Source organism: Arachis stenosperma, chromosome 5 (genome assembly GCF_014773155.1).
Source record: "Arachis stenosperma cultivar V10309 chromosome 5, arast.V10309.gnm1.PFL2, whole genome shotgun sequence".
Lineage (NCBI taxonomy): Eukaryota > Viridiplantae > Streptophyta > Magnoliopsida > Fabales > Fabaceae > Arachis > Arachis stenosperma.
Window position 1 is genome coordinate 4,550,807 of NC_080381.1, and position 13,455 is coordinate 4,564,261.

The window sequence follows — 13,455 nt, forward strand, 5'->3', positions numbered from 1 at the left end:
TGGAGAGAATAATACTATAAACTACCGCAACCAGCAACCTACCTTGTTATGTGGTTGATTAAAATTGTTACCATATTTGTTTTATTCGTCAATTCCTTCTTTACCTCATTGCTTTTGAGGGAATAAAACTACACTACGGAACTCCTAACTCATGAATAGTAGTCACTAGTCAGACGATAACATTTTAAACATTTAAAAAAGAAATCTTCATTGAAGATGTCTTTTTATCTTGTTTTACCATAAATGGTCATCGTTGTCTATTTTCGTAAGTGTAGTTGGCGACAAGGCAACATCGTCTTATCAAATCCTATTTGTGTTGAAAACTATCAAAGTTATCAAAATAGTAACAATAGGAAAAAAATGCTCTGGATAGTTTAAATTATACTGACAGGAAAATTTCATAACTATATTGAGTCTGCACAGTAAGTTTAGTCAATCGCATTTATCAAATATGATTATTATTAGAATTTAATTTTCATGTACTATTAGTATAAAAAAAATTTATACAAACAACTAATCCTGTATCACTGTATCAACAAATTAACTAATTTTCAAACCTACTACTTAAAATATCGTCTGAATATCTGAATCTCATTGAATGATTGTATAAAATTCTTTACATTATCAGTATATTAAATTATTATTATTGTTATTGTTATTGTTATTATGCCCTGAAAAGCTACTTGAATTTATTTGCCTTATGAACAGTTATGTTGATTGTATTCCCTGTGTGTATAACACGCTGTAAAGACAGAAAGAAACGGAAGATGGCAAGTAGCTATTTTTCACCATTGAAGGGTTTTCTCTTGACCAACTTGTTATTCAGACACCTACCCCTCACCTATAGAATTAAAGCATCATATGCCGTATACATAAGAAAAATCTCACAATTATACCAGTTTCTCACATCAGCCTAGACAAAACAAGGAATTTGGATTTGTAGCTTGCTTAAGCAACGAATCACGGTTAAAAGTGAAAGCGAAACCAAAACCACAACCGATAGAAACTGCTGACAACAATTTTCACAAGCCTAGACAGGAATATGTTGAGGGTTGAATTGAAGTTTAAAAATGTTAAGAAGGTTGTTGTTAGGTTACAAGAGACAAATCTTGCACCGGATCTCATGGATGCATACCATTGCACAATGCATTCAAGTTCAAGTAAAGCTATCTTTTATATTAATCTTTTATTAGTCAATAGATTAAGGATGGCCACCACACCTCAAATCTAATTTGATAAAATGTCAAAGTATTCAAGTTTCCATGACTCCCAATGCAAGCCATTTACCTTGATTATGTCAGCACTCATACTATTGATCATAATCCAATATCTGCAAAATTTAGATCTGATACGGATAAATACTACGGATATTACGAATGGAATCCTGATTTGTTCACCCCTAATCCTAGTTCAAAGCTCTGTAATGCTATATTTCACTAGTATATTGACAGGGATTAACGTGCAAAATTAACTACTAAATGTGTACAAAATCAATAAAAATAAGATTAGGTGAGGTAGTAAGTAGTTTATAACTTAATTATAAGGTATTTTAAAAAAAGAAAATTAGTGTACCACGCTTTTTCATATCTAAAAGCTCTTAATTATCAGCACTCTTACATGCAACACCTCTTAATTTCAAAGGACATTATTATAATTTACTCAAGACAGTGAGAGTTAAACAGAAATTGATGAGAGTTATTTGCAATACTAATAACAGAATGAGCACCAGAAGAGTGACAATTAAAGGAAGAGACGCTGAAATCTCTTACAGTTCATCTTCTTCCTTGATGTTCTTCATTCATTGCAGACGAATTAGCATCAGTGGCATCTTGTTCCTCGAGTATCTTCCCATCTTGTGGAACCAAGCAAGGGATCCCGTTTTTGATCTGAAATAAAACGGAATATGCGGATGGTTAGAGATTGAAGTGATGAAAGCAAAGATTGAGAAAGGAAAGCGAAGTAGCAGTGAACTGACAGGAAAGGAAACGGCAATGGCGTCACTGATTAGGGAATTGGTTTCCTGGCAGTACCTCAAGGGATGCTTCGAGAGAGGACAAACCAGAACCTCCCAGAGCCTCTTCCCCACTGGACCCATCGCGTCTTTGCTTGTTCTTGCCACTCTCCTGACAAAAGAAAATGTTATCAGTTCATTTCATTTTTTGTGGACCCAATGACGTTCTTTTTATTGGGCTTTTGTACCAAAAAGAGCTTTCTATCAGACCAAACTATTACCCAGAACGGATCTACTTGATTTTTGCATGTTCGGACAAAAACTAGTCTTTATGCCATGAAAATAAATATTAGTTATAACAACAACAAAAAAAGGAAGAATTTAGTTTAGTGAGGATTGAAAAGGAAGAGAAAAAAAAAAGAAAGGAGATAATAGTAGATGGTTTCAATCAAATTTTTATGTTATATAAAACACTTAAGAAATTATTTAGTCAATGATTTAACATTTAGCTGACTAAATTAGATTACATCTATAATTATTATATTAATTTAAATATTAAAATTTAATTTTAATCTAGATATTTATAATAATATATTTATAACTCTGCATATATTGTTATTATTCTATTTTTATTTATATTCTATTAAAATTCACGTGTATTTATCTGTAAAGTTATAAGTTAAAAATTTATTAGATTATAACTATTATTTTATTAATTTTATATGAAAATAATTACAGGTAAATTTTGAAGTTTAAATTAAATGTAATTATTCTATTTTATTTGTTTTATTAGTAGTAAATAAATTACTTTAATTTTAAGAGAATTTTATTAGAGTCATTTTTAATAGTAATAGAAATTAGGAAAAAATGTTGATCATGAACATTAAATATTTTTAATTTTTATTTAAAAAAATTGAATATAGGCAACGAATCAAGCACGTCGTTTAGAGAGGTTTGGCGACCCCAATTGGTTGAGTGGTGATCTAAACACGCCGCGAAAGTAAGCAGAAAGCAGAAGCATGTTCGTCAATGGCGATTAAACGGTTGCTGCATGCTATCACAATAATCTTAAGGGTAGTGCTAGAGAGCCAATGGTTTAAGTGTACAATGTGTACAATGGGCTAAATCTTTGGTCCATGAATAAAATGAACATCACCATACTATCTAGGATAACCATCCGATACCAAGGATAATAAACATCTCAATAAAAAATTAAACTGATTTTGGGGTTCACCAAGGATCGAACTCTTAACCTTTCGAATCTAGAACTCTAATACCATATTTGAAACCACTCATCCCAAAAGCGTAACCTGACAGGACAAGGACAATGTAACACTAATAGTCATATCTCTAATGCTTCTTAAGCCTCCATTGTACACATTGTACGCTTAGGCCATTGGCTCCGTATATTTTCTCTAATCTTAAACACTGAACAAAGTAAAAGGAGGCCACTGAACCGGACAACATTCATCTGGTGATTCAAAATCACAAAGGCCACCAAACCGAACAATATTCATGTGGTGAATAAATGGTGATCAACTTTCAATCAATAAAAATAGTATTTCTCCTCATCTTCCTCCTCCTCCTTTTTCTTTCAAATTCGCGCACGTAAGTTATTCTTCTACTTCTTCTTCACGCACGCAGATTCTTATTCTTCTTCTTTTGTTATAATCATCACCAACAACCGAACACCAATCATGTGCTGACTGCTGAATAAATCAATCAGTAAGAAAAACATTTCTGCATGTACAAGGGCTTAACTGAACACATTAACAATCAAGTCAATCAAAATGAGCAACTCCACTTAACCGAGCAAGATGTTAGTGTTGTTGGTGATGATTATAACGAAAGAAGAAGAAGAATATGCGTGCGCGAAAAAGTAGAAGAAGAACCTACGTTCGCGAATTTGAAAGAAGAAAAATGAGGAGGAAGAGGAAGAGAAATATTATTCTTGTTGATTAAAAGTCGATCACCATTTATTCAGCACATGATTGGTTCAGTAGTGTTGGCCATTTCGATTTATCTGATTGTACTCAATGAACGAAACATAATCTATTATATGAAACCAAATTCGAAACACCTTTGTCTACAATTTGGATATTATCAATTTAATTCAGAACATTTGCATCCATTCAATTCGAATGAAAAAATAATCCATTAACAAAATGTTAGTGATGACGATAACGAAAGAAAAGAAAAAGAAGAAAAGAAGAATGAAGAGAACCAGAAGAAGAATCTATGTGCGCAAAGAAAAAAGGTATACGTAAATTTGAAAAAAGATGACATATGCACATATCTAAAAGAAGAAGCGGCTCAGGGGAGAAGAAAAAGATAAAGGGCATGTTGTAAAATTAATTAATTTTTGCCTGTAATCTTTCCTCTGCTGAGATTATGAAATCGGCAGTAACGCATATAAGTACCTAAAAACAAAATCCGAAGTCAGAACGCCTTTAGCAGTTAGCACATAATACAGCTACCACATTGGCAATTTGGCATGCCTAACACAAACAGCCTTCGATGATTCTTTAACAGCGGAAACGAACATTAAACATATAACACCACGTTGTGTTGAAAATTAGAAACCATATGTTGCCAATGATTAAATTATCAATAAGCAGAATCAACCAGAATTCACCAATTACCTTAACCAGATTCAACTATTTACTTACATATTCAAAAAGTCCCCTAAGGTTCATCAACAAAGATACGTCTGATCCGTGAACAGTCAACAAAAATAGTCAGATAGATAGAAGGCAAACAACCATAAGCATAGGATCAATGCACATGGCAGATCTTTGACAAGCAAAACAAAAGCACAGGCAGAGATTTGAAAGACAATGTTAAAAAGCTTAACAAATCATTCAAATGCCCATTGGTTTTCCCGACGAACTTCCTCCTCTTCCTCCGGAGTGAAATCATTCTTGATGTTGAAGGTCTTACGAATTTCCTCGGGAGTCTTCCCCTTGATCATGTCTGCCACAGTTTGGCATGTGAGGTCCAGAAGGCTCTTGATGTTCAAGTAGTTCGCAGCCTGAAAAGAACAAATGTTACTTAAGTGCAATTGCAAAAAATTAAAACACCGGAAAACAAGAACTCATATGCATACTTAAATGTAAAAGTAATCAAACCATGGAAGCAGGAAAAAATGCAATAACAATTAGCAATTCTGCTTGTGAATGCAAACCACCAAATACTAACAAGAATCTATATACGAATTGATGAAACAACTAATGCACTAAAAATTGAGGTTATTGCACAAAAATTCATGTCGTGTGAAAAGCAGTGTTCAAAACAATATATAGTACCTATACATCAATGCAATTTTTAACATAGTGGTAACTTTTGAAGCAAAAATCAACAACTGAAATCACAGTCTCTTATACAGACACAATTAAATATAAACACAAGCTATGTCTTCTAACCCTGCAAGATGAGTAAAATAACGAACCTTATTCAGCTCAGAATCAACCATGACCACACAAAAAGAATATTCAATATCTCAAGAAACTCTCATACCACAGAGAAAGGTTCACAATGCTCAAAACTACATCATCGAAAATCATAACAAGAAATTAAAATTCGAAAACAAAGTAAGGCAACATCGACACAACAAAAAAACTACACAATTCCGCAATCCAAAACTAGGAAACCCTAAATAACCATAATAACTGCACAACCACAAACAGATACAAGTCAAGAAATCGAGACAATGAAAAAAAAGAAACCAAGAAATCAGCATAACCAAAAAATTAAACAAAGAAATAGAAATAGAAATAGAACAGACCAGGATGAGATCGAAGAGGGTGGCCTGGTCAACCTTGACGAAATCTGCGTCCCAGGTCTTGAGGTCTTCCTCGTTGGGCCTCTCTTCGGCGTTCGCAGCCTCGACGTGCTTCTTGCAGTACTCGATGACCTTCGCAAGGATCTTGCTGGTGACGTTGGGGAGAGGGATGCCGCTGTCGGCGCAATCGTCCTCGATCATGTGCTTGATCGTCTGCGATTCCAGCGCCACCGCCTCGTCCACCTCGAACGCCTCTCCGTCCGAGCTCTTGAGGGTGATCTTCCTCGTCGACGACATGATTCAAATGATATCAGAGATTGATCCTCTTTTTCTCTTTCTCGTTCCCTTTCGCTGTGAAAAGGTAAAATCCCTAACCCTAGCTTTTTATTTTCGTTTTCGGCCCCTTATCTCTAATTCTCGATGAAAATCAAGCGAGGGGGCTGGGCTTTGGTTTTATAGAGGGGCACTAGAAGCATCTATCTTGTGACGTTTGGGTTATCCAATGCATCATGCCCTCCTACGTGGCAATTTTTTTTAGTTTTTATTTTTTATTTTAAAAATAAAACTTGGATATCTTACTACTTTCTGTTTCTTTGGCAGATTTTTATTTTTGGAGATAAATTCTGTTTTTATTTTCCGTTGAAATTAATTAAATTCAGGTTTCAACTTTTTCCCCTTTAACTTTTTCTATATATTTCCATCAGTTACGTTGATTTCTCTGACTTTGGTATGATAAGCGGTACTAACGACTGACAATAATGATTATATGCGGCATAAATGACGAGGGAAAAAAAATTAGAAAGCGGTCAAATGTAAATATTAGGTTATCTTCTTTTGTTACCCAATTTAATCATCAACGATATTCTGAAAGCAGTGGCTAAAATTTCAACACGATGAAATTTAGGATCTTTAAAGAAATTTTTTAGAAAAATGTCATTTTTATATATTGGAGAATAAATATTATTACTTTTATCTTGATAGTTTTTTTTATAAATTCACAATACAAAATATTAAATATAGAATGCCATAAAAAAATAAGAATGACAATATTATTATACTATGTATTATTATATAAAATTAAAACTAAATAAGACTAACAAAATCCTAACACATTTTCTTGAAAAAATATCTTTTTTAAGGGTTTTTTTTAAATCTTATTATATGAAGTTAAAATTAAAATAAGACTTTTTTTTCTTTAATTCTTTTTATCTTTTTTCGTTTAATTCTTAACAAAACCCTAACACAGACTTTGATTCTTTTTATCTTTTTATCTTATTATATGTTTATAAGGGGTGTTCAAATCTGACTCCATCCAACTCAATTAAATCACTTATCTAATTTAGTTCTAATATACTCTAATTCAATCTAATCTAGTATACTGACAGTACTAGTACCGAATAGCTAGGACTAGGAGCCAGGAGGGTCCCTTTCTTTTTGGGACAATATTCTCCGTGATTCCATTCCAAAATTATGACTAATGTATTCGTGAAAGCTAAAGACCCAACAAAAAAGGGGTTTAAAGTCCCATAAAATATAAAGTCAAAAAAAGTCCCATAATATATCGTGACAAACATACCAATATACCATGATACTAAACAACTAAAATCAAATTATATTAAACAAGGAAACCAATACATCAGTGGCTAAATCTGTAAGCTTTACACATGGGTAATGAGGCCAGAGGTGTTGAGGGAAAAGGAAAAAAAGAAAAAGGAAATACATAGTTTCTGTCTTGCTATGAGTCCCACTAGCCAAATTGCCTCTATTTAATATGTGGTTCAAAACACTCTTGAATCCCTAAACAACCGAAATACAATCTCATTTGTTCTAAGATTCCATGTACTGGGAAGGTGGAGGGCTTGTTTTGGTCTTCCCGCGATCTGCAAGTGATTCAACATTAAACATAAAATAGCTTTTGTTAGAGTATAATTAAGATCAATTAACATTATCTAGCCTATCTTTTTCGTATTGTATCATTCCACACAAATCTTCTCTACTGCTATCTCTTACCCTATCTACCATGGTATCAGAGCCATGTTATCCTCTTTGAAGAGGATAGGTTGTTTTTCTTCTGGTGAAATCACCGTATTTTTCATACTTCTCTTTCGTGCCAATTTTTTTTCCTTCTCTTTTGTCCATGCTTTGATACTTTTTTACCGATTAGCTTATTCATTACTTACTTATTCTTATAGAGAAACTATATGTTTTCCAACACCTTTCGATAGTTTGTCATCTCTTTACACTTTGTGACTTTTTCAGCAGTTTTCCGGCAGTTCGCCATCTTTTCAAAAGTTTTTCGCCAGTTGCCCACTCTTGCGGTAGTTTCGTATGCGTTTCCTTCCGGCGGTTCCGTCTGTGTTCCCTTTCGGTAGTTTCGTCTGCACTTCCTTCCGGCAGTTCCGTCTGTGTTTCCTTATGGCAGTTTCGTCTGCGCTTTCTTCAGACAGTTCAGTCTGCACCCGTTCTATCAGTTTATGCATTTTTTTTATTTCGTTGTTTTAAATAAGTTTCAAACTCTAAGTTGTCACTTGAATTTGAGAGAGATGTTAAAATATAATTAAGATCAACTAGATCAATTAGCATTATTTAGTATATCTAAATATTTATTATAGGATATTTATTATAGGATATTACGTCTTTATTATTTCGATTCTCTTAACACCTATGAATACCCTTTTATATTGTATCATTCTCGACAACTTGAATACACTCAAACCTTTTCTCTATCGTTCTCTCTTACCTTTTTCTAACAGCTTTGATGAAATGCAAATTCATATTTATAACAAAAACAACTAGACCAATAAAACCATGCTGGATACAATTCAATTATGACTTTGGATTATATTCTATTTGTAATTTAATTCCACCATTATGGATATGTTAATGTGTCACAGGAAATGGGGAAAAAAACTTCTAAGTGTGAAGGATTGAAGTGATAACATAAGATATTAATCACCATTGACTTTTATCATGAGCCCCACTACCTTGATTCAAGGATAATTAGATTCTCACTTTCTTACTTTAACAACTTCTTCACTTTAGAAGAACTTGATCCTGGTAAATGCAATGTGTTATGGTTATGTGGCATTACCAGCACATGTTAGCGAATCTCATCTCATGACTAGACTAAAATGACCCACCAAAATGCTGATTTGGATCTGCAGGGGACTAAAATTACTTGGGACTACAAAGCCGAAGACTACAGTGAAGCTTCACTTCAATTCAAGAGGATTTTCCAAGAAAATGAAGAGACAAGACCAAAACACTTGTCTAAAGTTATGAATATTATGCACAAGAAGCAGAAGAATGAGTAGGACATACCACTAACTCCGCGGATCTCCACTTCTCTCCATTCTTGCACAAGGGCACAGCAGCAACACATCAAATGAGATAGAAAATCATCAATAAAGCCTCCCTGAAATAGAATTTAAATGTTAATACTTAAACATTTTATAGAGACCGGAAAATGCACACAAGTTAATACTAATTCCTGAATTCCATTGTATTGCTCGCGCCTTAGCAAATATTCTTTATGCATCTTCAATGAAGCTAACAACATCTAAATACAAACACAAATAAGAGAAGAGATTTAGCAAGCATTACGGTAATGTTCAACATCTTCCGAAGCTTCCTCCTTACGCAGCAGGTATAACAACAGCAAGACAAAACCAATGAATATGCCATCAATTCACTACATGCATCTCCAGAAGCTGAAAAAACACAACTAAAATTAAAGTAGCGGGACCTTAATAATCTTTTGAGCATTTCAAATTAACTGGAATGAAGAAGTGCATACAGTGAGAAGTATTTGCACTCTGGATTAAAAAATGTAGCATTAATCTTTAAAAAAAAGGTCTGAATGACATAAGAGTATTCTTCACAGTATGAGAAAGTGCAGACAGTCCCCCCCTTCTTTCTCTCTCTAAATGTTCAGTTCAATTGATGAAATAAAGATTTCAGATTGCATCACGATTGCTTCTCACAAAATTATTGGTAACCAGGGAAAGATACTAGGTACAAAATTAAAATTGAAGCCAAATATAAGATTGATATAAACTTGACAAACTTAAACTCTAGACTTGTTGGAAAGAAACAGCAAGAACCATTTGAAAAGAAATAGCACATAGATGTAGATTCATCACATTTAGTGCTAGCAGTACTGAAATAGATTATGACCAACTTACATATGGGCCTGCCTTTTGCAACAGTGGCAATCTTTGAAAATGTTCCACAAGGATAGAAAAATGTCTTCATACCTGCAGATCAACTGCCATATTTAATATTTATTACTTGAGAAGAAAGGTATAGCAAAATCGGAGAGTTCTCCTGTAACCCTGTTCTTTTATTAAAAAACACGTTGTCGAAAGAAAGAGAGGTTATACTCGATGAGATTACATATTGGAAACTATTCAAGCATAATTCAACATGCAAAGTAAGAAAAAAAGAGAAATGAAGCTTCCGCAATTAACAAACTTTCCTCTAGTAGTAGTCTCGCTCAACTGCTCAAGGTTCAGGGAAAAACAGACTTCTAGCAACAGTATATAGCCAACTTTATCAAATAATTTTCGATTTAGTTGTCCTTTTTTCATCAAATCAAGGGTTTGGCAACATCTTGTGCAAATCTAATGAAAATCAAGCAGGATAGAACTTACAAAGAGAAGGTTCAGAACAACAGCCAAGTAAATCAGTATGCCAGTCTTCCTGCTGATATGAACCTCCATTTGACAGCAGATCCTTTTGGCAAACTGCTGATCTGTTTCAGTTTGGGCATATAAGCATCATTAAAAGAATTATGAAAACATGGGATTGAAGAAGCAGGAACTGTAGAGTAGTCAAAAAAAGTAAAACTAAGGGAAAAATTTAGATCTTCCTGGATGTCAGAAGTGCATGAGTTCACTCAAGATTCACAAAATATTGTCATTGTTGGTCAACTAATTATCTCGAATTACATATTAAGGTTAAGGAAGATGAATAATGACCTTGATGTGGAAAGTGGGTCACTTTTAACTTGGTATTTTTCACTAGATGAATGGTCATTGTCATTATCTACATCATCATAGTTGTATTCCTCCTTCTTATGAACCTTGTCAGTCTTCTCTGGAAGAGTATGAGCTGCAATTTCTGTGACATCTAACAACCGTTGAATGACTTGACATTGATTCATATCAAGATTTGCTTGTGAACGTTGTAGCTCTAGTCTAAGCTTTTCATTTTCTTTTTTAAGTGCTTCAGTGAATGAACAGTTGGGATATGAACAAGAAAGTGTTTTCTTCAGCATTGCAGCATCATCTTTGTCAGGATCTGGTTTTAAAATAACTGTCTGCACCTTTTCATCCTCAACATCCAGTGTGTACTCACGTTGATCCTTTTCAATAACTTCAAGTCTCTCCTGAATATTCCAGAGAATCAATAGATTTTTAACCCCTTTTGTTTTTTGACAAAATGATTTTTATGGAAAATGCTACAAGATAAGTCACAATATAAAGCAAACATAACTGTCCCTATAAATGTTAGGGAAAAAGTAAAATCTACAAGCAAAATGATGCAGGTTGTGCAAAACGCTCACATGTACTATCAACACTCAAAACATGGGGAAAAGCAACTCCGATTTGAATAATTGCTCAATTGGTTACATCTTCGGCTACTGCCTTTTGCATACAGATACTAGTTGAATGGAATACTTTGGTCAAAGTAATACCAACTCTATCTAAATCTAAAACATATCATTTCAACTAACATATGTTGGGGTCGTCCTATCCTCAGCATAAAATACTTATCACAAAGCATTGGGAAATTTTCTTATGATTGCCAAGAAATATGAATCAAAATGCTTTGAGTTTCAAAAGGTGCATTAAGCCAAATGCTATTTAAACTAGGTAACTGTACATCCCATCTTTCTGAATTCTATTATCTAGTGTATCAGATTCAACCACATGCAACTGTTTCCTCCCCCACACACCAAAATGAAAAAAAGAAAGAAGAAAATAAAAGGGCAACCAATCAATAAACAGAATAGTCTAGGACAATCTAATTCCTGCCAAAAAAATATTCCATACCACCAAGAGTTAGGCATCACTTGAATGAAGCAATCCCCATATCAAAACTTGACAGCTTCAAACTAAAACATTGCTCAAATGTTGAAGCTGAGAAAAAAACTTCAACAAATGTTGAAAATCAGTCAAAAGTTGGACTCTCAGTCTATTATTTTTTCACATAAGGATTAACTGAATTATACCCCCTCTACCAATAGCTTAGGTGACCCTCAAATTCCTCCCTACCCATGGATTGTTACATAGAAACCAGGAATGTTATAGCTTATAAGCAAATATGGCTCTGAAAACCAGACAGAATAAATAATACCGAAAACTCTTTCCTCTTATTTTCTTTTTATGACCAAAACACAAAATTCCAATTCAGAACAAGACATAGCATTGTGAAGAACAAAAATAGCTACCCTGACTCGAGCATTGTCAACAAGAGTGATGAGCGGAACGAGGCGCAAGTATCTGTCAATCTCGTTCTGTGCCTTCCTGAACTGATAAACAATGTTCCATCCCATGGCCAGCAAGTAGAGGTAGCTCCTGTCCTGACAACTATTCACCAATATATATGACCTTCTGAGAGCATCCTCAAGCTGCTCCAATGGCTCCCTTGTCTCAGGGTACCTCTTCAGCTCCGAGATCTTCAGCTGCTCCAACAAGTTCCCAATCAACTTGAGATGCTGTGCAAATTGCCTGCAGTTTTTCTTATGCATCCTCGCCGTGCTCGCCGCTTTCACAATCAACCCAATCAAACGCACTGCATCTAGACCAGTTAACTGAGCCACATTTGCAATTTCCCCCATATGATCCCAAGGAGACGCCATTGCTTTGCTCCCTCCAAAATCAAAATCAACCCTAAATTACAGATATGTAAGCCTCAGCTCAAATCTCTAATTTCCATAATCGCTTTTTTTTTTCAAATTAGAAATTGCAAGACATGAATAGTGTTCATCCATTTGTTTTTTCCTACCTCTGTTTAGTGGTTAAGCAAATAATAACATTGAGTTCCCTAAGCTTTTGATGGTTGAAAATGATTATGCGAAGAAACAAGAAAATTCTTCAACAGTGAAGGACTTTGTGTGCCGGATCAAGCCTCCTTCTGGAAAATGATTCTCAGAGACAGCATTGACCCTACAAGATTTGAATGATCAGAGACGAGAGCATGCAAAACATAGCAAACATTCTTTTTCTTTTAAAAAAAAAATAAAAAATATTAATAGTAATAATTAACATTAAAACTACAGAAGAAAAAGAAAAAACAGTAAATCAGAACTTCAAAGACATGCTACCAAGCATGCATGAATAAACATCGCAAAATAATCAATCACCAGCTCCAGAAGAAAAATGTAATTATCATTTATTTATTTATTCCATTATTTAATTTAGTTTACCTTTTTCTTGCTTCTAAGAAGTGGTTACGTTAAGTGAAATGGGCAAAAGAAGCGTCATAAACACGGAAGAAGTAAAACATTGAATTCAGTTAAGGGCAGACATTGCTTTGCGAGAAGGAGGACTTGCTCCTCTGAAATACTGTTTGTCTCTCTCTCGCACACTCTCTTTCTCGCTCTTATCTCTCGGTTCGGTGTCGTTTGTGCAGAGCACGGGAGTGCTTGGTGCAGAACTCAAAGTACCAGAGTGCCCTCCGTTTAGTCGCGTAATTACGAGGGTACCACTATTGTATG

At 34.3% G+C, this 13,455-nt stretch overlaps 2 protein-coding genes across 3 annotated transcripts; both read right to left on the reverse strand.

Annotated features, from left to right (window-relative positions):
* Positions 1 to 4,540: 4,540 nt before the first annotated feature.
* LOC130979978 (SKP1-like protein 1B) lies at positions 4,541 to 6,165 on the reverse strand. Its single transcript, XM_057903560.1, has 2 exons — positions 5,736 to 6,165; positions 4,541 to 4,982 (listed from the first exon to the last, which is right to left on the reverse strand). The coding sequence occupies exons 1-2, from the start codon at positions 6,027 to 6,029 to the stop codon at positions 4,809 to 4,811; spliced, it is 468 nt and encodes a 155-aa protein (XP_057759543.1). The 5' UTR covers positions 6,030 to 6,165; the 3' UTR covers positions 4,541 to 4,808.
* A 1,159-nt stretch (positions 6,166 to 7,324) lies between these two features.
* On the reverse strand, positions 7,325 to 13,455 carry LOC130979402 (protein MID1-COMPLEMENTING ACTIVITY 1-like). 2 transcript variants are annotated; one of them, XM_057902840.1, is made up of 9 exons: positions 13,165 to 13,455; positions 12,744 to 12,904; positions 12,187 to 12,628; positions 10,712 to 11,121; positions 10,385 to 10,485; positions 9,917 to 9,988; positions 9,336 to 9,442; positions 9,054 to 9,147; positions 7,325 to 7,612 (listed from the first exon to the last, which is right to left on the reverse strand). In XM_057902840.1, exons 3-9 carry the CDS (start codon positions 12,595 to 12,597, stop codon positions 7,560 to 7,562), a joined length of 1,248 nt encoding a protein of 415 aa, XP_057758823.1. In that variant the 5' UTR covers positions 12,598 to 12,628; positions 12,744 to 12,904; positions 13,165 to 13,455; the 3' UTR covers positions 7,325 to 7,559. The 2 variants fall into 2 exon arrangements, with proteins under 2 accessions (XP_057758823.1, XP_057758824.1); XM_057902841.1 differs by lacking the exon at positions 13,165 to 13,455 and adding an exon at positions 13,047 to 13,071.